The sequence below is a fragment of the Canis aureus genome, chromosome 22, assembly GCF_053574225.1.
Source record: "Canis aureus isolate CA01 chromosome 22, VMU_Caureus_v.1.0, whole genome shotgun sequence".
In the NCBI taxonomy this organism is placed as follows: Eukaryota; Metazoa; Chordata; class Mammalia; order Carnivora; family Canidae; genus Canis; species Canis aureus.
Window position 1 is genome coordinate 45040075 of NC_135632.1, and position 25242 is coordinate 45065316.

Here is a 25242-nt window from a genome sequence, read left to right on the forward strand (position 1 = left end):
GTCTGTAATTGTTATAAAAGTTTTTAAAATATTCAAATCAAAATGTTTTTGAGAGGGATCCCTGGGTGGCGCAGCGGTTTGGCGCCTGCCTTTGGCCCAGGGCGTGATCCTGGAGACCCGGGATCGAATCCCACATCGGGCTCCCGGTGCATGGAGCCTGCTTCTCCCTCTGCCTGTGTCTCTGCCTCTCTCTCTCTCTCTGTATCTGTCATAAATAAATAAAATATTTAAAAAAATGTTTTTGAGAAACAAAGATATGAGCCACATGGATTTGGTCAGACCTAGAGAGGCCACAAAGCTCCTTAACATTTACTATCTCTGTAAATCCCTGATACTTCCTGGCAGGTGGGGAGGTGGGTGGGTGTCGGCCATCCTGATTGTTTACTGTATACCAAGCTCTGCATGGGTACCATGTATCCCTGAGGGGCACAGGCTCCTTCAGCTGCAAGGAATGGAGCTGGGGTGAGCATCCCAGAGCAGGCGCTCTGCTCTATCCAAACTTCAGAGGAATCCAGCTTAGATTCTGGAGAAACCCACCACCTGGCAGGCCTTGGGGATGAGTGGGTCCCACTGCCAAGCTCAGGAAACTGAGGCCATTCAGGATCAGAGCCACTCCAGACCAGTCCTCTTTACATTTGTCATGAATGTGACTCCCCTGTGTTTCTATTCCTGCTTTCCTTTGGGTCTGATCACTTGTCTTCCTGCTGGCATTTAACTAATTCTCTTAAACCTCAGTTTAAATTCTGAGGGTGGGGGTGGGGGGCGGAGAGTCCTGTTTGGCTCGGTTCATTACCATAGTTCAGGTTACTCTGGTTGGATAAAATTTTATTCCAAAACTTAGCGACTTAAAAGAAACCCCAGAAATATGTGTATGCGTGTGATCTGCAGACATATTTATTTAGGGTAAGTAGCCCATGATGAGAGACTGAAATGGGCACTTTCTCCTACATTCTAGATAATGAGGCCTGAGACCCAGATTCCATTAGACGGCTGTTCACTAGATCATGAAGACGTGACCTCAGGAAACCCAACTCACAACTGCAGACTGCATATCTGTGGACTGTTCCAAGAAACCTATGAGGAGATGGAGATAAATGCCAAGAGAATAAGACGTAGCCCTAAAGCTACATCTTCCCTATGGTGCCTCTCCTTAGCATATGCTATTCCCTCTACCAAGAATGTTGTTCCCTGCTCTGTGCCTCGAGTAACTTTTCCCTGCCTCCCAAGGCCCAGATAGCAGGGAGCCTCCTTTTCTGGGCTTAGTGCTCCTGGTCTGTGCTCCCTTGGCCTTTGGACTGATTAATCTGGAAAGAGCAATTGCAGAGTGAAAAGGGAGAGGTGGCCTGAATGTCCCCTGAATCAGTCTGCAAACTGATTTAACACCTCCTGTCTTTGGCGGATTAGGCTGCACCCTCAGATGAGACCATTCCATTTGCAGCACGGGGTTCCTGCCTCTCACCTGGTTTCTCCTTCCTACCCACAAAAGCTTGATATGCCAAGAACATTTCCCTTTCCAATGCTGAAACACATTTTCCCTCTTTCAAAAGTTCATTCTAACTTTAAAGTCTCTTCTTTCCCCTTCAGTCATACAAACACGTTTTCTTCAACTGTGAGGCTCTGATAGATTATTAGACACCCCTCTGGTGCTGTGTATCGCTAAGACCAGAAAGCAGGAAGCAAGATTGCTTGAACCTCTCTAAAGGCAGCTAGAGAAATGCAGGACTCCCATGGGGCAAGGCTATCTGGATCACACCACTTTTCTTCATTGTTGAGAATGGAGACTGCATCCAGATTTAAATTGCTTTATTACTAAATTGATTATATAAGGACCATCTCTGTGGCTTCCTTGTTGCTAGTAAGCTGGTTTGAAAGTTCCAGAGGCAGAGGAGCTTGGGTGGCTCATTTTGCTGGATGTCTAACTCTTGGTTTTGGCTTAGGTCATGATGTCAGGGTCATAAGAATGAGCTCTGCATCAGGCTCTACACTAAGCATGGAATCTGCTTAAGATTCTCTCTCTTCTTCTCCCTCTGCCCCTCGCTCTACTCTCTCTTTCTCTTAAAAAAGAGAAAGTTTCCAGATGCAGCAAAATATTCTCCAGCACCAGCAATGGTTGTTATCAGCAAGACCTCACTCAAAATCGACTCAGGAAAATAGCTCCAAGCCAGAGACTGCAAACTGGCAGCCTAGGGATCCATGCTGGTGGCAAATATGATTGGTTGTTCTTACTGTTGTTGCTTGTTTTCACTTGTACCATGCAGACTCTCAAAATGGATTTTTTAAAATAATTATAGCCTTAAAGAAACATTACAAGAATAAAGAATTCCCATATACCCATCAACTGGATTCCCTAAGTGATCACTTTTTAGCTCCCTATATTGTTATCATTTGAACCATATGAGAGTAAGATTTACCAGTAAACACCAGTGAATACTTCAGTGAATATTTCCTTTTTTTTTTTTTGAAGATTTTATTTATTTATTCATGAAAGACACAGAGAGAGGCAGAGACATAGGCAGAGGGAGAAGCAGGCTCCCTATGGGGAGCCGATGTGGGATTTGATCCCAGGACCCCGGGATCATGCCTTGAGCCGAAGGCAGACACTCAACCACTGAGCCACCCAGGTGCCCCTCAGTGACTATTTCCTAAAAACCAAGAATAGTCTGTTACATAACCATGTACAATTACCAAAACAGAAAATCAACATTGAGACAATATTATTATTTGACCTATAGACCTTCCTCACCTTTCACCAACTAACCTGTCCTGCCCTTTGTAACAAAAGAGAAAGTTTACTATTTTTTCTGGTCCAGGAGCCGATCTAGGACCATGTTGTCATGTTTCTATTATTTCCTTAATCTAAAACAGTTCCTTGGTCATTGTCTTTCATAATCTTGCCAGTTTTGAAGAACAGAGGCTAGTTGTTTTGTAGAAAATCCCTGAATAGGGATCCCTGGGTGGCGCAGCGGTTTGGTGCCTGCCTTTGGCCCAGGGCGTGATCCTGGAGACTCGGGATCGAGTCCCAAGTCGGGCTCCCGGTGCATGGAGCCTGCTTCTCCCTCTGCCTATTTCTCCCTCTGCCTATGTCTCTGCCTCTCTCTCTCTCTCTCTCTCTCTCTCTCTGTGACTATCATTAAAAAAAAAAAAGAAAGAAAAATTAAAAAAAAGAAAGAAAATCCCTGAATAGGTTTGCCTCTTGTTTTCTGATGATTAGATGCAAGTTATGCATTTTTGTCAGGAATGCTCCAGAAGCGTTGTATCCCTACCCGTGTGTCATGTGAAGAGGCTCATCATATTGCTTGTGGCATTATTGGTAACATTCACTTTGATCACTTGGTTAGGGCAGCAACTCTAGGGGTTTGTCCACTATAAATTTTGTCCCTGTGTATTTCCCCCTTTCTAAATAAAAAGTATTTTGCGGGGAAGTACTTTAAGACATGTAAATATCCTTATTCTCACCAAATGTTTACCTTCCAAATGTTTACCTTCCGGTTTTAGTATCTGTTGATTCTTGCTTGAATTGGTTACTGCCATCACATTTTCACAGTTTGGGAAAAGTGGGAATTTGTTTGAGTTGGCTTTTGTGTGTGTTTGGCATCTCCCCATTATTCTTTGAGCCCTTCTTTAATTTCTGGTACAAAATGTTCCAGGCTTATCTTGTCCTTTCCCTGCCCTAGTGCTAGAATCAGTCATTTGTCTAAGGAGCCTTGATTCTGTTTAGTGGAGAATACAAACCAGGATCTGGGTGCTAGGTGCACTCACTGCTACTGGGGTGTTACTGATTCTAGGCTCACTCGGTGGACACAGCTAAATAAATGTATCTGTCTTCATCTGTATCAATTTCTTTATTTATATTAATCAAACTATCAGTCATCCATCTATATTCATTCTACTAAAACCATAGGTTTATAAGTGGTACCTCCAGTTACTAACACTGCACAATTATGCCACCCCCCCTTCCCATCTCTGTAACTCCCTTCTCTGACAGTGAGAAACTGGACTCCTGCTACCCATGGTCCCTTTATATACTTATGCTAGACAATCCAGAAAGTAGCTTCAGAATGCTAACCCATTCCACTGCAAAAAACCAGCCCAACCAGAGTTCAGTATTTGTTCCATGTTCTCTCTGTCTTTTGTCAAAATACTTTATCCCACCCCCTTTAGTTCTTCCACCCCCAAGTTAGGGTCATTTTTTTCTCTCCTGTAGAATTTTCCCCATTCTTGTTGATTTTCTTTTCTTTTCTTTTTTTTTTTTTTTTTTTACGGTAACTCAGACATTAATATGGCCCCAAAAGTCAGAGGTATATGGAAAGGTACATCTAGAGAAGTGTCACTGCCCTATCTGTTGTACCTTCCCCCAAGCCCCACACCTCCACCCTGCTTCTACCTTAGCACTTTGGGTAATCATTGCCATGAGTTTCTGCTCTGTCCTTTCTGTGTTTTCCTCTGCTGTACAAACAGCAAATACATGTATCTATTAATTTCTAATATTCTAAGCAAAAGGTAGCATACAGTAGATACTCACTTGTATCTTTCTTTTTCACTTAATATAGTCTGCAAATAATTCCTTCAGTTTATAGAGATCTTCCCTTTTTTTTTTTTTTTTTCTTTTTCTTTAGCTGCACTGTCAAGGAGTAGCTTAAGGGTACATGCCTGATAACTGGGTTAAAAGGTAAACACATATGTAGTTTTGTTCGGAATTGCCCATTTCCTCCCAGGAAGATTGTATCAATTTGCATTTCCACCAGCAATGTATGCAAGCGCCTCTTTCCCCACAGCCACAACAATAGAATGTGTTGTCATATTGTAAATTTTTGCCAATCTGCTAGGAGAGAAATGGTATCACAACATAGTTTAAATTTGTATTTCTCTTATAATGTGAGTTGAACATATTTTCACATGTTTAAGGCCCATTTAAATATCTATATCTATCTATATATATATTTTAGTGAACTGTCTATTCATGTCTTTTGCCCATTTTCCCATATTTTTTAAAAATCTCACCTCCTCCATGTTTTAGAGCTCTTTCTATATTAAGGATATTGGTCCTTTATCTCTAACATAGATTGCAAATATTTTCTTCCATTTTATCATTTGACTTTGCTTATCGTGTTTTTCTCGCCAAGAGGAAAATTTTTAGTTTCATGTGGTCAAATTTATCAATCTGTTCTTTATTGCCACCAGATTTTGAGGCATAGTTAGAAAGCCTTTCCTGACACGTAGATTATGCAAAGATCCATCCATATTTTCTTCTAGTACTTGTGTGGTTTCGTCTTTTACACTTGGATCGCTGATCCATTTGGAGTTTATTCTCTTGTAGGTAGTGAGATCAGGATCTAGTTTTTCTTTGCTCATGGCTACCCTGTTGTCTCAGCACCATTTATTGTAAAAGTCAATCTTTGCCCTAGTGATTCAAGATTCCACCTTTATTGTGTATAAATTTTCCATATGTACTTAGGTTGATTTGGGGGCTTTTTATTCTGTTCTGCTGGAATGTCTATTCATGTACCAGTATCACACTGTTTTAATTATAGAGGTTTTAGAACATGTTTTAATGTCTCATAGGACTAGTCCTTGACCCCTAGTTAAAGCTTTTTCCCCCCTCATTTTTTCTAGATATTCTTGCATGTTTATTTTTCTATATAAACTTTAGTATCAACTTGTCAAGCATCATTAAAAAAATAATTTGTCTCCAAAAAAGTTCCCCAAATTTTGAATTAGTTCCTAAAATATAAGATGGGGAGAAAATATGAATTTCTGGTTTTTCTTGAAAATTGGGATGGTCTATCAACATGGGTATTTTCTTTCCACATGACAGAGCAATAGCTGTGGCCTTCACAAAGACCTGTGGTCTCCAGGGCTACACAGTGCCTACCACTCCCTCTGACCCCTCACCCCCGACCTTCACACATAGATGTTCCTACTGTGGCACTTGAGTTGGTGACACAAGCTTTAAATGACCAGGAAAATTATATACCATGTCTATCCTTTGTTATATATTTCTCTGAGCCACCCAGGTGCCCCAATATGAATGTTTTCTATGAATTGAGGGAAGAACACAAGGTGCAGAATAATACAAATAGCAGGCTGCCTTTTCTGTATAAAAGGAAAAACCAAAGATCCATATTTATATTTGTTTGTAAGTACATAAGGATACTCTGGATGCACTCATAAGGAACAAATAAAATTGTTAGGGGGATAGAGTAGGAGGGAAATCTCTCTCTCTCTCTCTCTCTCTCTCTCTCTCTCTCTCTCCTTTCCATGACTCTGAGGAGTAGGTTTTAAGCCAAATACTTATATATGCATACATAATGCATGTGTACATATACACACATGTATAAAAGCAGCTATTAAACAGAAAAGATAGCAGAGGAAGCCATCAGATCCTGGAGACCACAACTATTCAGCCAGGACTCTCTGTAGGGACAGCTGTTGGATGGGGTCACTTGCTGGAATTTCATCCAGTCTTGCTCAAAGATGATATATTACACATGTTAATTATATTTTGACAGAAAAGGCAATGAAATATGTTTCTGCTCCTACTATCTTGCATTGAGAAACTCCCAGAGAGCACTTTACAAATTGACAGTCAATAAACCACTTCACCCAGTGGAGACATAGAGCAAACTCCAAGATGGAATGCTGCTATTCACGCACCAGAGGATGCCCCTCCCCCACAACGCTCCATGATAAAAAAAAAAAGTGAAATATTACAGCTAGTGAAATTGGGAATTTAGCAAAGAAAGAATTTATGGAGTAACTATAGTTCTAGAATGATAGAAAGCTATATCTTCTGAAATATTAAAATGCAAATTCAGGAAGTCTGTAGAGAATAACACAGATCTTATATATTATATAGGGTTTGGCACATGGCATATGATCCATGTGAAGTGAATTTAAAAAAAAAAGGAAATGTATTAAGCTGAGTGCTGTTACTCAAATAGATGAATCTGTATCTGTCATAGCATTTATCAAAATATTTTCAATTGGGGAGCCTAGAAAATAATTAGAACCACTACTGTGGCAGATACTAGTCTGGATGTACATACATCTCAATAACTTGCCTTTTCCCCTTTTTCGGTTTATAGTTTAATTTTTTCTGGGAGTGCCAGTTTCTTTGGAGTTATTAGCTTCTTTTAAAAATAATTCTCAAATAGCAAGCCATTATTCTGTTTTATCTCCTTGCAGGCATCTAACAACAAACAAATGTTAACATTCTGGTAGGCAAAATACTGGTGTTTCAGTTCAGTATGCTACACCTCAAGGTCATATATTCTAAGTAGAAGAATATTAACTTTCAAAAAATTTTTGCATAAACCACCTGAGAATAATGATTCTTGGGTGCAGTGAAAGGAGTCTTTAGCTCATAGGCAGAGTATACAGTTAAGCATTTATACATTGATACCTGGACACAGACAGGGAAAAGAATCTCTATGAAATAGGCCAGAATGTAAAGAGCTCAGATTCTAAGTATGCCTCTGTTACTTTTCTAAGATACATTTCAAATGATTTGTCCAGTAACTGCAACACTGTAGAGGAAATGTTGTCAAGAGATAGCCATTGACTGAGTGGTGTTTCACCCATTGTTACAAAAAGATTAAAAGCGAAATCTCCTTGACCACGGGATAGTTTTGGGAGGAGGAGTGGAGGAAATAGGTTACAAAACATAGAGAACAGCCTCATTTCAGGAAGGATCACGTTCCCCAGGCCGTTCTCTCACTTTGTCTATTGTCCTGCAACTTGAAATGAGGGCCTGTTTTAAAAATTGCTTTTGTAAGTTTATGGTTGAAGTCTTTTGTTGTTGTTGTTCTTTTAAAAGCTACTTACTGGGGCGCCTGGGTGGCTCAGTTGGATAAGCCTCTGCTTTCAGCTTAGGTCACGATCCCGGGGTCCTGGGATCCAGCTCCACATCGGGCTCCCTGCTGGGCGGGGAGTCTGCTTCTCCCTCTCCCTCTGTGTGCCTGCTTTCTTTCTCTCTCTCTCTCAAATAAATAAATAACATCTTTATTTTTTTAAAAAAGATTTATTTATTTATGAGAGACAGAGTGAGAGAGAGAGAGAGAGAGCGCGAGTGAGCGCCAGAGACACAGGCAGAAGGAGAAGCAGTCTCCACGCAGAGGTGCCCGGCGTGGGACTCGATCTCCAGGATCACACCCTGGGCTAAAGGAGGCGCTAAACCGCTGAGCCACCCGGGCTGCCCATAAATAATATCTTTAAAACAAATAAAAGCTGCTTGCTTTCTTTTCCCATTATTCCCACTAATTGCATAACTTCATTTCTTTGATTGTGCGACTCCTCAGCACTACTTCACTGACGTTTTGGGAAGTTAAATGTTTGTTCTCGTGAACACCAAAAATATCCGAACTCCTTTAAAGCAGTTGTTAGACAGGCAGCCCTGACTTGTCCTGACCAGCAGGGGACAGTCGGGAGCCAGATTATTGGATTTCCATCCAATAAATTCATACTCTTGAGGGTGAGCTACTGCCTTCACTTTAGGCCTTCCCTTGAGGCTTCCGAATGGGTGAAGGGCTGCTCTCCCTCCAGCCACCCGCTAGCAGTTCCTGGCTCGGCCACTCCTGCTTCACTTCACACTCGTGCCTCTTGGCTACTACTGTCTGGACACTGGGATCTTCTCAGTTTCTTGAACAATCTAGGCTCCTGCCTGCCACTGGGTCTTTGCACCTGCTGTTCCCTCTGCCCGAGATGCTTTTCTCTTCTTCTTCACCCAGTTATTTCTCCTTCTCTATCATCTCTTCCTTAGGGAACACTTCTATGCTACCAGAACAGGAAAACTTTTTCATTTCATGCTCCCATAATACCCTTTTTTTTTTGGTATGATTACCTGTATTATTGTCTATATGATTATTGTCAGTAACCGTAGTTGCATAGCCTTGCTGTAGTTTGCTGAGGGGTGGGATGTTAGCCTGAGAGACCCTGATTCCTCCCTGTGAGGACCCACTTCCACACCCAAACTCACAAGAAACTTCTGGGCTGATATCATGTTTCACAGTGAGAGCTGTGACGATCAGTAGTCTCTTCAGTGACCATAAAAGTTGGGGGCGGGGGTTGAGGCTAGATGCATCTGTTTCCCTTTTCTGTTCAACTTTTGTTTTCCCTGAAATTAAGAATTGTCTGGTTTTCCCTTTTATTTAGTTTTCTCTGTGCTGCTCACTAATTCATCCCCAAACCTAGTTCAGACTGTATCTCCCTTCTTTATGACCAGACATGTCAGGTGTCTTTCAGCCCTGATTTCTTGATGAAGCAGCATCTCCCAGAGTCTTCTGACTTGCTCTCTGTATGCCTGGGCTCACTCTCCCGCCCACTACTGGTGGCAATGCAGAATGGCGCAGCCACTTTGGAAGAGAGTTTGGCAGTTTCCTACAAAACCAAACACAGCCGGACACCTGGGTGGCTCAGTGGTTGAGTGTCTGCTTTCGGCTTAGGTAGTGATCCCAGAGTCCTGGGATCGAGTCTCACATCAGGCTTCCTCTGCTTCTCCCTCTGCCTGTGTCTCTGCCTCTCTCTCTGTCTCTCATGAAAAAATAAATAAAATCTTTTAAAAAATATTTAAAACAAAAACAACCGAACTCACCCTTACCATACCATTTTGCAATTGCACTCCTTGGTATTTGTTCAAATGAGTTGAACGTTTACATCCACACAAGAACCTGCACACAGATATTTGAGCAGCTCTATTCATAACTGCTAAAACTTGGAAGCAACCAAGATGTCCTTCAGTAGGTAAATGGACGTATAGACTGTGCTACATCCAGACAATGAAATGTTATTCAGTGCTAAAAAAGAAATGAGTTGCCAAGCCGTGAAAAGATGTGGAGGATATGTAAATGTATTTTACTAAGTGAAAGAGGCTTGTCTGAAAGGGCTACAGACTGTGTGATTCCAACTATGTGGCCTTCTGGAAAAGGCAAAACTATAAAACTGTTAGGAAAAAAAGGAGGAGGAAATATTCACAACCTCAGGTTCGGTGAAGGGTCCATAGATGTGACACCAAAAACATGATCCTTAAAGGAAATAATCAATAAATCAAAAAATGAAAAGACAAATAGTAGACTGGGAAAAAATGTTTCTAAACCACATATCACAAAGGACTAGTATCTAGAATGTATAAAGAGCTGTCCAAACTCTGCAGCAAAATATCACACAGTTCAATTCAAAAGTAGGCAAAAGACTTGGAGCGAGGTCTCACCAAAAAGGATATACTGTGGGCAAATAAGCCCATGAAAAGATGTTGGGCGTCACTATCTGTTAGGGAAATGTAAATTAAAGCTGCAGTAAGATTGCATCTATTAGCCAGCGAAAAGTAAAAATAGTGATGATACCAAATTCTGGTGAGAATGTAGAAAAACTATCTTTCCTATATTGCTGTGAAAATGGAAAATGGAACGGTTACTGGAAAGGAGTTTGCAGTTTCTTATACAACTAAATGTACGCTAACTGTATGACTCAGTAATTATCCTTTTAGGCATTTGTCACAGAGAAATGAAAACTTATGTGCCATGTAAACCTGAATACAAATGTCGTAATACATCATTATTTGTAATAGCCCCAAACTGGGAATGACCCACATGCCCTTCAGCAGGTGAATAGTCAAGCAATACTATGTCCATACCACAGACTATTATAGAAATAAAAAGCTACAAACTGTTGATATATGTAACAACTTGGATGGATCTCTAGGGAATTACTCTGAATGAAGAAAAGCAATCTTGAGGGTTATCTACTATTTTTTTTACTACAATTAAAAGAAGTTCAAATATTCTTGTTTCTCTGATTCCAGTCAGATAAAAGTCACTCCCAGTCCATAGTCCATACAATGTTTGGCAAAACAAAATTTGTCTACACAGTTTCAACACAGTATTTGCAAACACTTAATGACAAGTTGTTTCCCACTTCAGACTTTGGAATATAGTTTCTTACTATGGTAAGCAAGGTTATGGATAGCACTTGGGCCAATGGAAAAAAAAGCCTATTGAATCCATATATTGTATCTATAGGATAGTACTAGAAAACTAGTGTTACCAGTATGGAAGCTAACTACCAAACATGAAATTAGGAATCTTCCTCCTCCCAATCTTCCCACATGGCTGAAGAAGGCTTTCCACACATGGTCATTTGTATGGAAGACTCATACGCAAAGTGGGCATTTCTGCAGAGAAAATAAAGGAACATTTTCTGTGAATAGAAATAAATCTGACTAGAGTGTACCAGTGGAAAGAAAAAAGAAGGTTATGTACTCTATGGTTCCATTTATAAAACATCTTCTAAAAGACAAAATTATAGAGATGGAGAGTAGATGAATGGTTGTCAGAGGTTAGGGGTGGTGGGGGAGGGGTAGCATGAACAAATCCCTTTGTGGTGATTAATCTTTAAATTTTTTTTCGATTGAGTTATAACTGACATATAACATTATGTTAGTTTCAAGTGTACAAAATAATGTGATGATTAATCTTGATTGTGGTCGTGGTTATGTGTCTGTGTAGGTGACCAAATTGCATGAAACTATAGATCACTCACATACACACACACACACACATCAGTGCATGTCTACTAAAGCTGATGAGAGGCGCTTGGGTGGTTCAAGAGGTTAAGCCCCCAACTCTTGATTTCGGTTCAGGTCATGAGAGCGAGCCCTACCTGGAGCTTGTGCTCAGCACAGAATCTGCCTGAGATTCTCTTTCCCTCTGCCCCTCCCCCCGACTCTCTGTCTAGAATCAATCAATCAATGTTCTTAAAATAACTGATGAAATCTGAGTATGGTCTGAGTATTGATACAATGTAAATTTTTTCCTTTTTGATACTGAATGGGTTATAGTTATGCTAGATGTTACTATTGGGGAAACCTGGGTGAAAGGTCCATGGAACTTTTTTATACTATTTTTCAGTTGCCTGTGAGTCTATAATTATTTCCCCCAAAAGTTAAAAAAAAAAAAGCCGATGGCCCAACAAAATAATTGAAGCAAATATGACAAAGTGGTGGTAGGTTCCCAGGCATTTGTTATAATCATGTTTGCACTTTCCTGAAATATTTCCCAGAATTAAGATAAATGGCATGGGGAAGATACTTCTTTTTTTCTTTTGTAGCAGTGGATTAAAAAATACCTAGGAATTATCCACAACCTTATTATAAGTCAACAGGATGTCAAAGCTGCCAACGAAACACGGATAAAGATCCTTGTTATTGAATGTAGTTCTAGACTGGCAAATCACAGGAAGGAGGGAAAGTTGAGTAGCTTCATTATAGGGTGACAGTTATTTTCCTCTTTATGTCAGAGATGGTGCAGGATGTGGAAACTGTCATAAAAATAGTTTTAGGAACTGGAGGTTTCTTGATGCGGGAAAGAGAAATTTTGTAGGTTATATAGCAGCTCTTTCTCATATGCTTCAAGTGCTGTCATGGAGACAAAATTGACTTTTTTTAAAAGGAGGCTTAGGACATATGGTGGGGAGGGTTGGTGAGACAGTGGAAGAATAGACAAATAGACTGGTGGAATAGAATGGAGACCCAGGAATGAACGCTCACACATATGATCAAATGACTTTTGAGGAGGATGCCAAGACCATTCAATGGGGAAAAAGACAGTTTTTTTCAACAAGTGGTACTGGGACAACTTGATATCCACATGCAAAGAATGACACTGGACCCTTACCTCACACCACATACAAAAAATCAACTCAAAATGGAGGATGGACTTCAAAGTGAGACCTAAAGCAAAAAAGACTCTTAGAAGAAAACATAGGATAGAAGCTTCCCAACAGTAAATTTGGCAATGATTTCTTGAACATGACACCAAAGGCACAGTTAACAAAAGAAAAAATAGACAAATTGGACTCCATAAGAGTGTAAAGATTTTATGTGTCAAGAGGTACTATTCACAGAGTAATTCTCCCACAGAATGGGAGAAAATATTTGCAAATCTTATATCTGATATGGCTTTTATACCCGCAATATATAAAGTCCTCCTAAAACTCAGCAGCAACAGCAACACAAAAAACAACTCAATTCAAAAATGGGCAGAAGGCTTGAGTAGACATTTCTCCACAGAAGATGTACAAGTGGCCAAAAGGCACATGAAAAGATACTCAACATTACAAATTGTTAGGAAAATGTAAGTTAAACCTACAATGAGATATCATCTCACACCCATTAGAATGGTTACTATCAAAAACAAACAAACAAACAAAAAAACCCAAAGCCCAGAAAACAAGTGTTGGTGAGGAAGTGGACACATGGGACCCCCTGTGCATGGCTAGGAGTATAAGTGGTCCAGGCACTATGGAAAATAGTGTGGTGGTTCTTCAAATAATGAAAAATAGGGGATCCCTGGGTGGCGCAGCGGTTTGGCGCCTGCCTTTGGCCCGGGGCGTGATCCTGGAGACCCGGGATCGAATCCCACGTCGGGCTCCCGGTGCATGGAGCCTGCTTCTCCCTCTGCCTGTGTCTCTGCCTCTCTCTCTCTCTGTGACTATCATAAATAAATAAAATAAAAAAAATAGAATTAACCATGTCATCTAACAATTTCGTTTCTGAGTAGGTTCCCAAAAGAATTGCAAGCAGGGTCTTGAAGAGATATTTGTACACTCATCTTCATTGCAGCATTATTCACAACAACCAAAAGGTGGAAGCAAACCAAGTGCTCTGCTGACTAGCGAATGGAGAAGCAAAATGTGGAATATACAGGCAATGGGATGTTATTTAGCTTTAAAAAGAAAGAAAACTCTGCAATATGCTTCAATGTGGATGCACCTGGAGGACATTATGCTGAGTGAAATAAGTCAGTCAGAAAAAGACAAATATTGTATGATCCCACTTATATGAGGTACTTAAAATAGTCAAAATCATAGAGACAGGAAGTAGAAGGGCGGCTGCTAGGGGTCGGGATGAGAGGAGAACAGGACCTGCTTTATAGGGACAGAGTTTTGGTTTCATATAATGAAAACCAGCTATGGGGATGGATTGTGGTGATGGTTGTGTAACAAAATGGATGTACTTAATGCCACTGACTATACCGTTACAAATGATTAAGATGGTAAATTATAGATTATATATATTTTATCACATTTTTTAAAAAAGGGATGCTTGGGGACAAAAGGTTGGGGAGGGCTGGGGAAACAGAGGGGGCTCCCAAAGTTCAGGTAATGCTGACCACTGAGGGGAGGTGCGGGTGGAAATCACATGAATGCTCTATCAAATGGAATGTTTGACAGAAGCTGGAAGAATGTAATTTTGGGGATGCTGAAGAAAAAATTTCCATAACAAATGATCTCCAGAATAGATGACAATTCCAAGATTTAGATTCTAGATGTAACTGATATGTGCCAGACCTTGCTGTTAATGAAAGCATAGACAGAACCATAATGACACATACCCAAGTATCTATACTTTGGCCAGAATCATTCAACCAAACGTTCTTGAATCCCCTCTTCAGCCATGGTCATGATTATATGCAGCTGCATGATTCCCTGTATCCATCTGGCCTGGGGATCCTGGGTGAGCTTATTTTCTAAGGCCCCTTAGACCAGGTTCTGGCACATGGTTAGGGGGTGGGGGTTGCCTCACCAATAACCAGGGCTCTCTTCTGCCAGTCACTTGTCTCTGGGCCCTGGCGGGGATGGCCCTCTGTACCTCTTCTCTCCTGTTGGGTGTTGGCCCATGATCTGCCTAAATCAATAGCTCATCTTGTCAAACAAGCCCCTGTACTGTACACCTCACACGTCATCTGTCAGCCAGTTTGGACACGGCATGTGAACATGATAGACATTTGATATCACAACTAGCCTGGGGAAGTCTTACATGGAGAGTCTATGGATGGTCATCATTTCTCAGAAAAGCCTGGAAAACAGTCTATATTTCTGCTGTGGAAGGAGTTTCTAAATGTTTCAGTGATGGATATATAGTGTCTTAGAGATTCCTGTCCTGAAAATATAGGATCCCTCGAGGAAGCTATATCATTCACAATAGCTGGAGTGTGCAGTGTATGTTGTGATTCTCATGTTGCAAGTCCCCAGACTAAGGGGCTAATCTTGCAGGGACTAAGGAGGGAACAGAGAGATCTGAGTTGTTCACCATTGAGTGTGAACCCTCATGTACAGTTGGTGGGAATGCAAATTGGTACAACTGCTGGGGAAAACAGTATGGAGTTTTCTCAAAAAATTAAGAATAGAGGGGCTTAGTTAGTTAAGCACCCAATTCTTGATTTCTGCTCAGGTCATGATCTCAGGGTTGTGAGATTGAGCATGTCGGGCTCCTTGCTGGGCGTGGAGCCTGCTTAAGATTCTCTCTCTCTCTTCCTTTGTCCCTTCCCCCACCTCTCTTTAAAAGATTAAAAATAGGGGCACCAGGGTGGCTCAGTGGTTGAGCCTCTGCCTTTGGCTCAGATCATGATCCCGGGGTTCTGGGACTGAGTCCCACATCAGACTCCCCACAGGAAGCCTGGTTCTCTCTCTGCTTATGTCTCTGCCTCTTCTTCTATGTCTCTTATGAATAAGGAAGTAAAATCTTAAAAAAACTTAAAAATAGAATTACTCTATGATCTAGTACGAAAACACGAACTTGAAAGATATATGTGCAGTATGTTTATTGCAGAATTATTTACAATAGCAAAGATAGGGAAGCAACTCAAGGGTTCATCCATTGATGAATTATAAAGAAGATGTGGTATATACGTATATATATATATATACACATACATACCACGTCTTCTTTATAACATATATGTCATATATAACATATATAACATACATACATACATATACCACATATATACCATATATAGACATATATATGTGTGTGTGTGTGTATATAATAGAATATCAGCCATAAAAAAGAATGAGAGATTGTGATTTTGCCATTTGTAACAACATGGGTGGACCTAGAGGGTATCATACTGGGTGATATAAATCAGACAGAAAAAGACAAATACTATGTGATTTCACTTACCTGTGGAATCTAAAAATAGAACAAAAGGACAAAAAACAGACTCTTAAATACAGGGAGCAAACTGGTGGTTGCCAGAAGGGAGGTGGAGGGGGGAATGGGTGAAACAGATAAAAGGAATTAAGAGGTACAAACTTCCAGTTACAAAGTAAAGAAATCTGAGAAATAAAAAGTTCAGCATAAGAAATACTGTCAATAAAATTGAAATAACATTGCTGGCAGATGGTGCCTACACTTAGACTGTGATGAGAATTGAGTAACGTATAGAATCGTTGGAACACTATGCTGTATGCTTGAGACTAATATAACTCTGTATGTTAATTATACTGCAAAAGAAAGAATATGAGGGGCACCTGGGTGCCTCAGCAGTTAAGTGTTTGCCTTCAGCTCAGGGTGTGATCCCAGGGTCCTGGGAACCAGTCCCCCAATGGGCTCTTGGCAGGGAGCCTGCTTCTCTCTCTGCCTGTGTCTCTGCCTCTCTCTCTCTCTCTCTCTGTGTGTGTCTCATAAATAAATAAAAATTTAAAAAATCTAAAAAAAGTTATGTACACTCCTCTTATTCCTTAATAATACACTCCCCATGTTCCTTTGTGAGTGGGTGCATTTTGATGACTCATTTCTGGTTCGTGTTCTATGGGGCTTCTGGGAAGGCTAATTAAAAGGGAGGAGGCATGTGCCATCTTATCCTCCTCCTCTACTGTTGGCTTGGAAGGTTGCCATGATGGCTGGTACCCTGGTAGCCATCCGGAACCATGAAACAACTTTAAGAATGAAAACCACATGTCTAGAAAGATAGGAGCTGATCTCCTGATAATTCATGAATCTACTATATGAGACTGTGATGATCCAGACCTGGTCGTCTTTTGTGTGAGAGAGGAACACACTTCTATCAGGTTTAAACCATTGTTATTTTGGATTTTTTTCCTATGATATGGAGCCGAGTATTCTCTTAACTGATAAGGTGGTTCTGAACGGATGTTGATTTGGAGGGAATTTCATTTTTCTTGATCTGTCATTTCTTAGAAAAAGTTTCTTGGAAATACTTTTTAAAATGCGCTCCCTCTCCCTGCTTTTTCATCTATTTGGTGTCTTCAAAGGGTTATACTTTTGTTGAGATTTGTTTTGATTTTTAGGATCTTTTTCAATTATAGAACAATCATATCAAATACAGTGCAAAATGATCTTGACTAAACTTTGAGGCATAGCAGAGGCCTGGCAGCAAGCCCAGATGGCACAGTTTCAGGTCTTGGCACAGAGCTGGCGATACCCTCTTATATCCACTTCAGTTGGATGTGTACATAGAATGAATAGATGTGATCTCAGGGTCAGGCGCTTTGCTGATGGATGGCTGCCAGTTGGTTTGATAATGCAGGCAGAGCTCTAAGTGAGCACTTACATTAATTCTGTTACTAAGCACAGTAACCTGATGAACAGACACTTTAAGGACCAGATGTAATCTGGTGGATTGAAAAACTCTTGATTGAAGGGGGGGAGGGCTGACATGACTAATTGGCGATTTTTCTTCCTCTTAATTTTGTATCTTTTGATTCTTTTGAGGTTGTCCAGGCATTTTCCTGGCTTAAGGAAACAGGTTAGGCAACCTTAGAGAAATGTACTTAATTAGATGGTGGCAGGTCTTGTTAAGCCAGGAAGCATCCGGAATGAAAAAGCTTGAAATTACTCACTGGACCAGTGCCCTCAGAGTCAGGCTCATCAATGCTTTTTGCTGCACACAAATCTCTTCTCTTTCTAGACTTGCAAATTGGGATCTCTTTCCTAAGCAATGCACACTGTGCCAGGTGTAGTTTTATTGAAGAAATAATTTGCATACGCTTCATTGTTACAAAAGAAATGCCTGCTTACTGTAGCAAACTAAATTCAGATAAGTAAAAACAAAACAACAAACAAAGCCAAAACACACTGACAATCCCATCTACCTAAAGGCAACCATTTTTAATCCCTTGGTGTGTATCTTTTCATCCACCTTCTACACTCTGTGGTGCTTGTGCATGAATTTTCATTATAGGGCAGTAAATTTTAACAAGTATAAAGGCAGTAAGCAATGAAATAGGAATAAAATACCAGTAGATCTGCTTGGTACAGCCAAAGGCTTATTCTTGAGAAAGACTAGTAAAGTAGATAGATCTTTGTTGGTCTCATCCAGGGGAAAAAGAGAAAAACACACAAATGAACAACATTTGAGAAAAGAACAGGGACATAACTAGACAGAGATGACAACTCTAAGAGAACACGACTAAACGTCTAAGGATGCTACCAAAACACTTCTCAGAAAATGCTTGGTGACTGGTGGGAACACGTGGAAGCAGTCTACTCATAACAAGGAATCCACCTCATTTAATTTGGGCACTTTTATCTTAATATCAAGGTCCCGGGGACACCTGGGGCCTCAGCAGCTGAGCGTCTGCCTTCGGCTCAGGGCGTGACCCGAGGTCCTGGGATCAAGTCCCATGTCGGGCTCCCTGCATGGAGCCTGCTTCTCCCTCTGCCTCTGTCTCTGCCTCTGCCCCTCTCTCTCTCTCTGTGTCTCTGAATAAATAAATAAAATCTTAAAAAAAATATCAAGGTCCTGGGTGTGGCTCTGGGCAGGTAAGTGATGCACTGAGAAGGTGGTGGCTATGGGATGTAGGCCAAGGACAGTGGACAGTTCAGCCACATTGAGGGGGTTGCTCATGCACGACTAGATAGACCTGCATATGCTCGTCAATGCTCATGAAGTACTGCATTCAAACTCCATCTTCAACATCCTAAAAAGGTTCAAGTTCTTCAATCACCAAAGAAATTATAGACCAAACTCCTGAATCATTTGCAGCCATTTTTTTTTATTCCAAACGTGTATTTTTGTAAACCTGCATTTCCCAAATAGTGCAAGTGAATTAGAAGTGACTGCATAGACTTTAATACATGTGACTTTGTAAGGGGTGACCCCTCCCACCAAAAGTCCTCAGCAGAAATGTACGTGGATGCATCAGTCAAGTTCTGGAAGTGAAGTTAGCGTGGGTGTCTGCCATGCAATTAATCACTCTTAAAGCTTTTAAACTCACTCTGCCCATCACACTGTGCACATTAGAATTTTTTTTAAAAACCTTAACAAAGTCTGAAATCTAGATCATTGTGCTATAAAGCATTGCACCACATGGGAAATTTGTTCATTATCCCTCACAATGTGCTGAAAATTGGAAGACATTCTAGAAGATTCATCTTGGCCCTACTGGCTCTGTATCCTTCCTTTAGCCATTCATTTCAGAAAATATTCTCCACTGTGTACACCGCTGCTCTATACAGCAGGACAGTAGAACACCACATCCTGTACATTGGAGTATTTCTGAAGTGACACTCACTTTCTGCCTTTTCTTCTGCTACAGGGCCATTTCCTCTGCATAACCATCCTTTACAGTGCCTCTAAATTCCCAGAAGTTTGAGTCAGCTGTCTGTAGGTTTCACCAGATGCACATTTCCTTTGTGACCTATGTGTTACTGCATTCCCCTGGCCATAATACCTTTTCCAAAAATAAAAGTAGTAGAATAACCTTTAAAAAATGACCCGGCTAGGGTTCTAACAGGTAGCATACAGCACGGGTATCACTTGGGGGATCTATTACACTTCTGCATTGAAAACAGGTCCCAGATGTTCTCGGGAGGCCTGCTGGGTTTCTGTTTGTTTTTAATCCCCATGTCCTTGGCTCAAAGACTGTAGGCTACTCTTGATATGGTGACGGAGGACTTTCTATTGGATTTTCTACAACATTTATCAAACTTTGGAATACTCCTGGGGATGGAATTTTCACAAAGAGCTGATTCCAGATGTGTGCCTGTGAGTCACCAGAAAGCCAGCAGACCTACTCCCTTTTTCTAGCATCTCCTTACTCCTAAACTTTACAGCCTCTTCATGGCGACAGGTCTAGGACTCACTCTGGGGGATGTCCCCAACTCATGAGTCCTGTATCAATTAAGCACAAGCAAATCAGTTTTGAACAGAAGGCATTCTCTTCCTAAGTTTTCACAAAGGTCCTTCTTTCATTTTTAAAAAGTGTCTCAATACTTCTGACAGTTAATGCCATACTGAATCCATAATTAAAAGCTGAAGCAGACTGAAGCTGAAGCAGCTGTGTAAGAGAATATCTGATAGGATTCCACAGTGAACCCATATAAGCAGGAAGGTTAGAAACTGGAATGCACTGTGGACTTTTAAAAGAATATTCTGGAGGAGTAACACAGATGCCATTCACCCTGTCTGCTTCCCCTGAGAGCCTCTTGAGAGCTTCTGAGCTGGGGTGGAGCTGGTAAAATGCCCAGTTGAGAGGGCTAACAGTACGCTTGGCTTCTTTCTCACTGTGTTAAATGGCTCCCTGTTGCCCCACCTACTACTCAGCACCATTGGACACGCAGGGGCACCATCCTGCTCCAGAGAGACTCCTGGAGTGGCTGCCAGTGTTTGCTTCCAGTGAGGCCAAGTACAATTTTTAAAAAGAACTGTCTTATGGAATCTTAGTGATCCTGAGTATATGACTACTCCTGTGGGTCTACCATTCAGAATCAACCAGAGGCGAATAGATCCTGGCTGTGACACTGCCCACAGGAGCAGGGTGCGTCATCCTCGACACTACTGCCAATGTGTCTGCACCCCTTGTGGGAAGCTGGTTAGTGGCTATAAATGCATTTGGTCAAAGCCGCTGATGGAGCTGACCCAGGCCTACCACCTAAGAATCTTAAATGGTTTATTAAAGGACAACATGACACAGTGAACAAGAATCCAGCAAAGGAAAGCTACACATGGGGTCTCATAAAGGCTTTCACTCTCTACACTCTTCTTGAAGGGAGGTCTGGCTCTTCAGGCAAAACATGCCTGTGGTGTTCTCGGGGGACGCCGCAGCACCTAGCACAGCTCCTGGCCTACAGGGCCCCCATAAGTATCCTTGAAATGAGTGACTATGACCCACTCAAAACTGCCTTTGTTGCTCTTGATAGAAGTCACAGGTGAACTCTTAGAACTCTTAGAACTGGTTTCTTTGCCTGCATCTGCTCAGTAGTCACCTCTGTGACTCCCTCTGTTAGAAGCAACATCCCTGACTTCATTCTAAGATCAGCCTCATTCATGCCACTGACCCTCTGGGCTTTGCTGTCTATTCCCATATTCACCAGGAGGGGACACATGATACATACATTGTCTTCCTGCATCAGAGTCAACTGCATAATGAGAAACAAAAAGATGCTTCTGTTCTATGCCAGGTTCACAACTGCCCGCCCGGTCTCCTCATGAGTCTGCCCCAACTTTAAATGCCTTTGCAAGTATTAGCCAAGTACCTGCACAGAAAAATCCCTTTCCTCTGGAGTTGTCTTTGCAACAATGTTCACAGACCCCCAACATGTTAGTTTCCAGCAAACAAGGCCTTTCCAGAAAGATCTTTCATCTTATTTCTGGCTTCATGTCCATTTGATGCCATCCGTAAGTACCTGGGGCATCACTGGGCTGTAATAAGCCAGTAAGGACTCTTTGTCAGACCCTGTTCTTTGCCACGTTTTTTTTCTCTCATCAGATGGTCTGTGGCGACAGCAGCCAGAGCTGCTACCAGTCACTGACTGTTCACTACGGGCCAGGCGCAGGGCTGAGTACACTCTAGCCGTCATGTCACTGCCCTTTTAGAAAACCATTTTGCACTCAAAACTGGGCAGCAGTGCATCTGATAATAAACACCATCAAATGGGGGGACTGGAAGGCCCCAACTCAGCATTCACACACACAGGGGGTGGGGCAGGGGGCAGAGGTCACAGTTATGCCTAGATCCCTGTGCATCATTTCTTTCACAACATTTCTGGATGCCTCCCTGCGCTGGGGGTGCACTTCCAGCTCTCTTTAGAAGACTTCCTCTGGGCTATCAGAGCCATTCTGCCTCCAGGAACTGAGAGTGAGAAGTTTACACCTCCCTTGGGAGCAAGAATATAAAAGCTCAGCTCCCTCACCTCAGGTTGGGAGAACTCTGAGACTTAACTTGCCCTCCAGAGCTCCCTGGTAGGATAAGGCTGAAGCTACCCTCCACGGGATATCCTCTGAAATGGCACCCTTACCTGGCTTTCTCCCCTTCCCTGTCCTGCTTCCCTCATACCCCTATTGCAGTTTTCCGGGGGCACAGACACTCCCTTAATCAGTCACTTGCATGTAAATCCTTCTATCAGAGTCTGTTTTGGGCGAACCTCACTTAAGACACTATTTTAAAAACTAAAGACAGGTTGAATGGTCATCTCTGGGAAGAATCTGCAGTCACCATTAGATGGGACGGCAAGAATGGTAGGGGAAGTGGAGACCTCTGAAGTCAATGAAAAGGCAACACATCACAGCATTCAGACACAAGTCTTTGCTCGGTGGGCACCAGCTTAGTCCTTGTGGTGTGTGGACTCCAATGCATGATGTCCGGGATGAGACGCCATCCTGAGGTTTACCAGATGACCAAATGGCCTTGCTCCAAGTTCTTATCTATTAATCCAAGTGGAAGGAGGGTGTGATGCCTGCTGTAGAGGTGATGCAGAGCAGACTTGTGCTAGGATCAGGTTTTTCCATCCAAGTTCCTATTGGAAATCTCCCAGTGAAAGGTACATATGAAAAGCTACTTACAGTTCTTTAGCACATTGCTTCAAACCTGACTCCAGGCAATAAAGGTGTGAATTGTCTTAAAGGTCTCACCACCACCACGGTTTATAATGCAGCACTACCAGCCTGGTGGATTCATCGCATGAGCTTTCTTCAGATTATTTCATCTCCGAGTCTCTTTTAACAGCAAGTTCCAAAGTACGATCAGATTTTTATCCTTTAAAATGTGTATGAATGCACATGGACTTCCAAGCTTTCAGGCCAGATATCAGTGCTTGAGTGAATTATATAACTATTTAATAGAAATAACAAAACATCGATACAAATATAAAGACATAATCAGTATAAAAGGCTTATATTTATAAAAATACTTTTAGGTAACAGTTTTCCCCTGAGGGTTGACCACACACGTTGCATCCATAAATACTGCTCATCTCTGTAGCTTGCTTTCCAAAGTTCGGAGTTCATCTCTAAAAGGAAATGGGTGGTGGCTGTAGTCATGTGACCTGGCCAGAGTGGCTGCCTCAGGTTGGCTCCTGGGCTTGGTGAAATGAGGAAGAGAACAGCATCAGTGGGGCCTCCGAAAAATCTGGAGAAGATTCTTTCTTCCAAATATGGAAGATACAAAGATCAAGATACAGGCGAATCATCGGGTCACGTGACTGGCGTGGCAGGTCACTGGTTTTTCTGGACCCAGTCCCAACTGTCTTCGTTCTCTTTCCGGTTTTTCTCGGCCTCGATAATTTCTTTGTACCTTCGGCGAAAGAAGCCCATCTAAAAGGCAGAGAGAGGAGAAGCCAGGTTAGAATGTTGGAGAATCAGTCGTTCTGATTCCCTGGGTGAGGAGGAGGTACAACCTCTACTCACAGAGCTGGGAGGGCTTGGAAAATCCCCTAGAGTAGATTGATGTAGGAAAAGCATCATTGTGGAGCAATCTTTCAAAATGCATGGACTTCCTCCAGGTTATCTTATGATTGACTGTTCCTTGTTAAGTGCTTTAAGTGGAGCGTTTCCTGAATGGTGTGCCGGGGAACACTAGTTCCTGAGCGTTACTCAAAGGCATTTGGGAATAAAGTAGGTTTCACTCATGGTCAAAGAAGTTTGGGAAATGTTGCACTCTTTCTTGTATGTCTTGTCCTTTGCTCACTGGCATTAGTGGCCACTGTTTCTAAGGTCAGACATCCCGTCGTGCCTCTGCCCTTAAGCCTGACCAGCAGGAGTAGTTTCCACCAGCTCCCTCCCTGGTGTGACAACCCTCAGGTGCACGGCCTACCAGAGCTTCCCAGTGGAATGTGCCCATTTATTCATGAGACACACAGAGAGAGGTCGAGACACAGGCAGAGGGAGAAGCAGGCTCCCCATGGGGAGCCTGATGTGAGACTCGATCCCAGCACCCTGGGATCATGGCCCGAGTCAAAAGCAGATGCTCACCTAGCCACCCAGATGCCCCTGCAACTGGTCTTACCACGTCTTTATTGGCTTCCTTCTTTTTCCTGTCTCACTTCTCTGCTCCGATTGGTGTTTCCTGAAGTTACCCATGCTCAAACCCCCACTTCAGTCGCCTCGAATGGGGGGATTCAAACAGCCACACACATTCGGTCTGCTATTGGCAGCTCTGTGGCACTGCAGGTTTGTGGTACTGTTGCGAGCTTGTAACTCCCATGTTTAAAAATGCTCACGACCAGCAATTTCTGCAGCATGCCCATGTTCTCCAGCTCCTTCACCATGAACTGAGCGTCCACAGTCATTCTGATGATTAGGATTCTTTCCCCCCAAGAAGGGGCTGATTGGCCTAGCAGAAGATGAGAGCTGTCAAGGCAGCTGCCAGGAAACATCTCCACCCACACTGCCACGGGAATCCTGAGAATTTGCTTTGAGCAGAGTCAATGAAGTGTTTGGTGCAGTCTGAGTGAATGGGAAGAGGCTTTCTTCAAACAACTGGCAAGGATCTTGTGTTCTGAGCTTCAACCCTCATGTCCAGTTTTGTGGACACTGAGTTCCTAGCGTTTTCAGCTCTGGCAGTTTCTTCTAGTATGTGCCAGAACCCCACTTTCTGAGACCCCTGCTCCACCTCCCGTGTGCACACACACTTTTCTTCTCCTTAAATCTCTACCGTCTTCTCCCTTCTGCAAGGAATGTAGAACAGGGGCTTGGTCTGGATGTTTTGGAAAACAGCCTTTGTTAAGGCCACCAAAGCACACCCACAGAAGGTCAGAAGAGCAACCCGTGACTTACTGGAAATGTCTAAGAAGTTACTGCTTGAAATACCGTTAGGATAAAAATGCGGTTGACTGGACAAATGTGTCATGAGCACCTTCTGTGCTGGGGAGAACATAATCATGAGACTAAGCTGGATGTGGTACGGATGTAAGATTCTTTAGCTCAGGGCAGCCTGGGTGGCACAGCAATTTAGCGCCACCTTCAACCCTGGGCGTGATCCTGGAGACCCGGGATTGAGTCCCACGTCAGGCTCCCTGCATGGAGCCTGCTTCTCCCTCTGCCTGTGTCTCTGTCTGCCTCTCTCTCTCATAAATAAATAAATAAAATAAAATAAAATAAAAATTCTTTAGCACAGAACTCTGCCTGCTGATGGTGTGATGTTTCACAGGTTCAGTTCCAGGGAAGTAACTCATCTCTACTGTGGCACTCATCAAGCAGGATTTCAACTGCTCCCTTATTATCTTTC

At 42.2% G+C, this 25242-nt stretch overlaps 1 protein-coding gene across 3 annotated transcripts in view; it reads right to left on the minus strand.

Moving 5' to 3' along the window:
- Positions 1–964: 964 nt before the first annotated feature.
- ITGA9 (integrin subunit alpha 9) overlaps positions 965–25242 on the minus strand; it is a 353430-nt gene continuing 329152 nt past the window's right edge. For 2 of the 3 annotated variants that reach the window (XM_077865822.1, XM_077865824.1), the window contains exon 28: positions 18773–23330. In XM_077865822.1, coding sequence (XP_077721948.1) covers positions 23232–23330 — 99 coding nt within the window. In that variant the 3' untranslated portion in view covers positions 18773–23231. Of the gene's footprint in view, positions 1075–18772; positions 23331–25242 lie in introns of those variants that run through there. The other variant, XM_077865823.1, reaches the window with a different exon arrangement.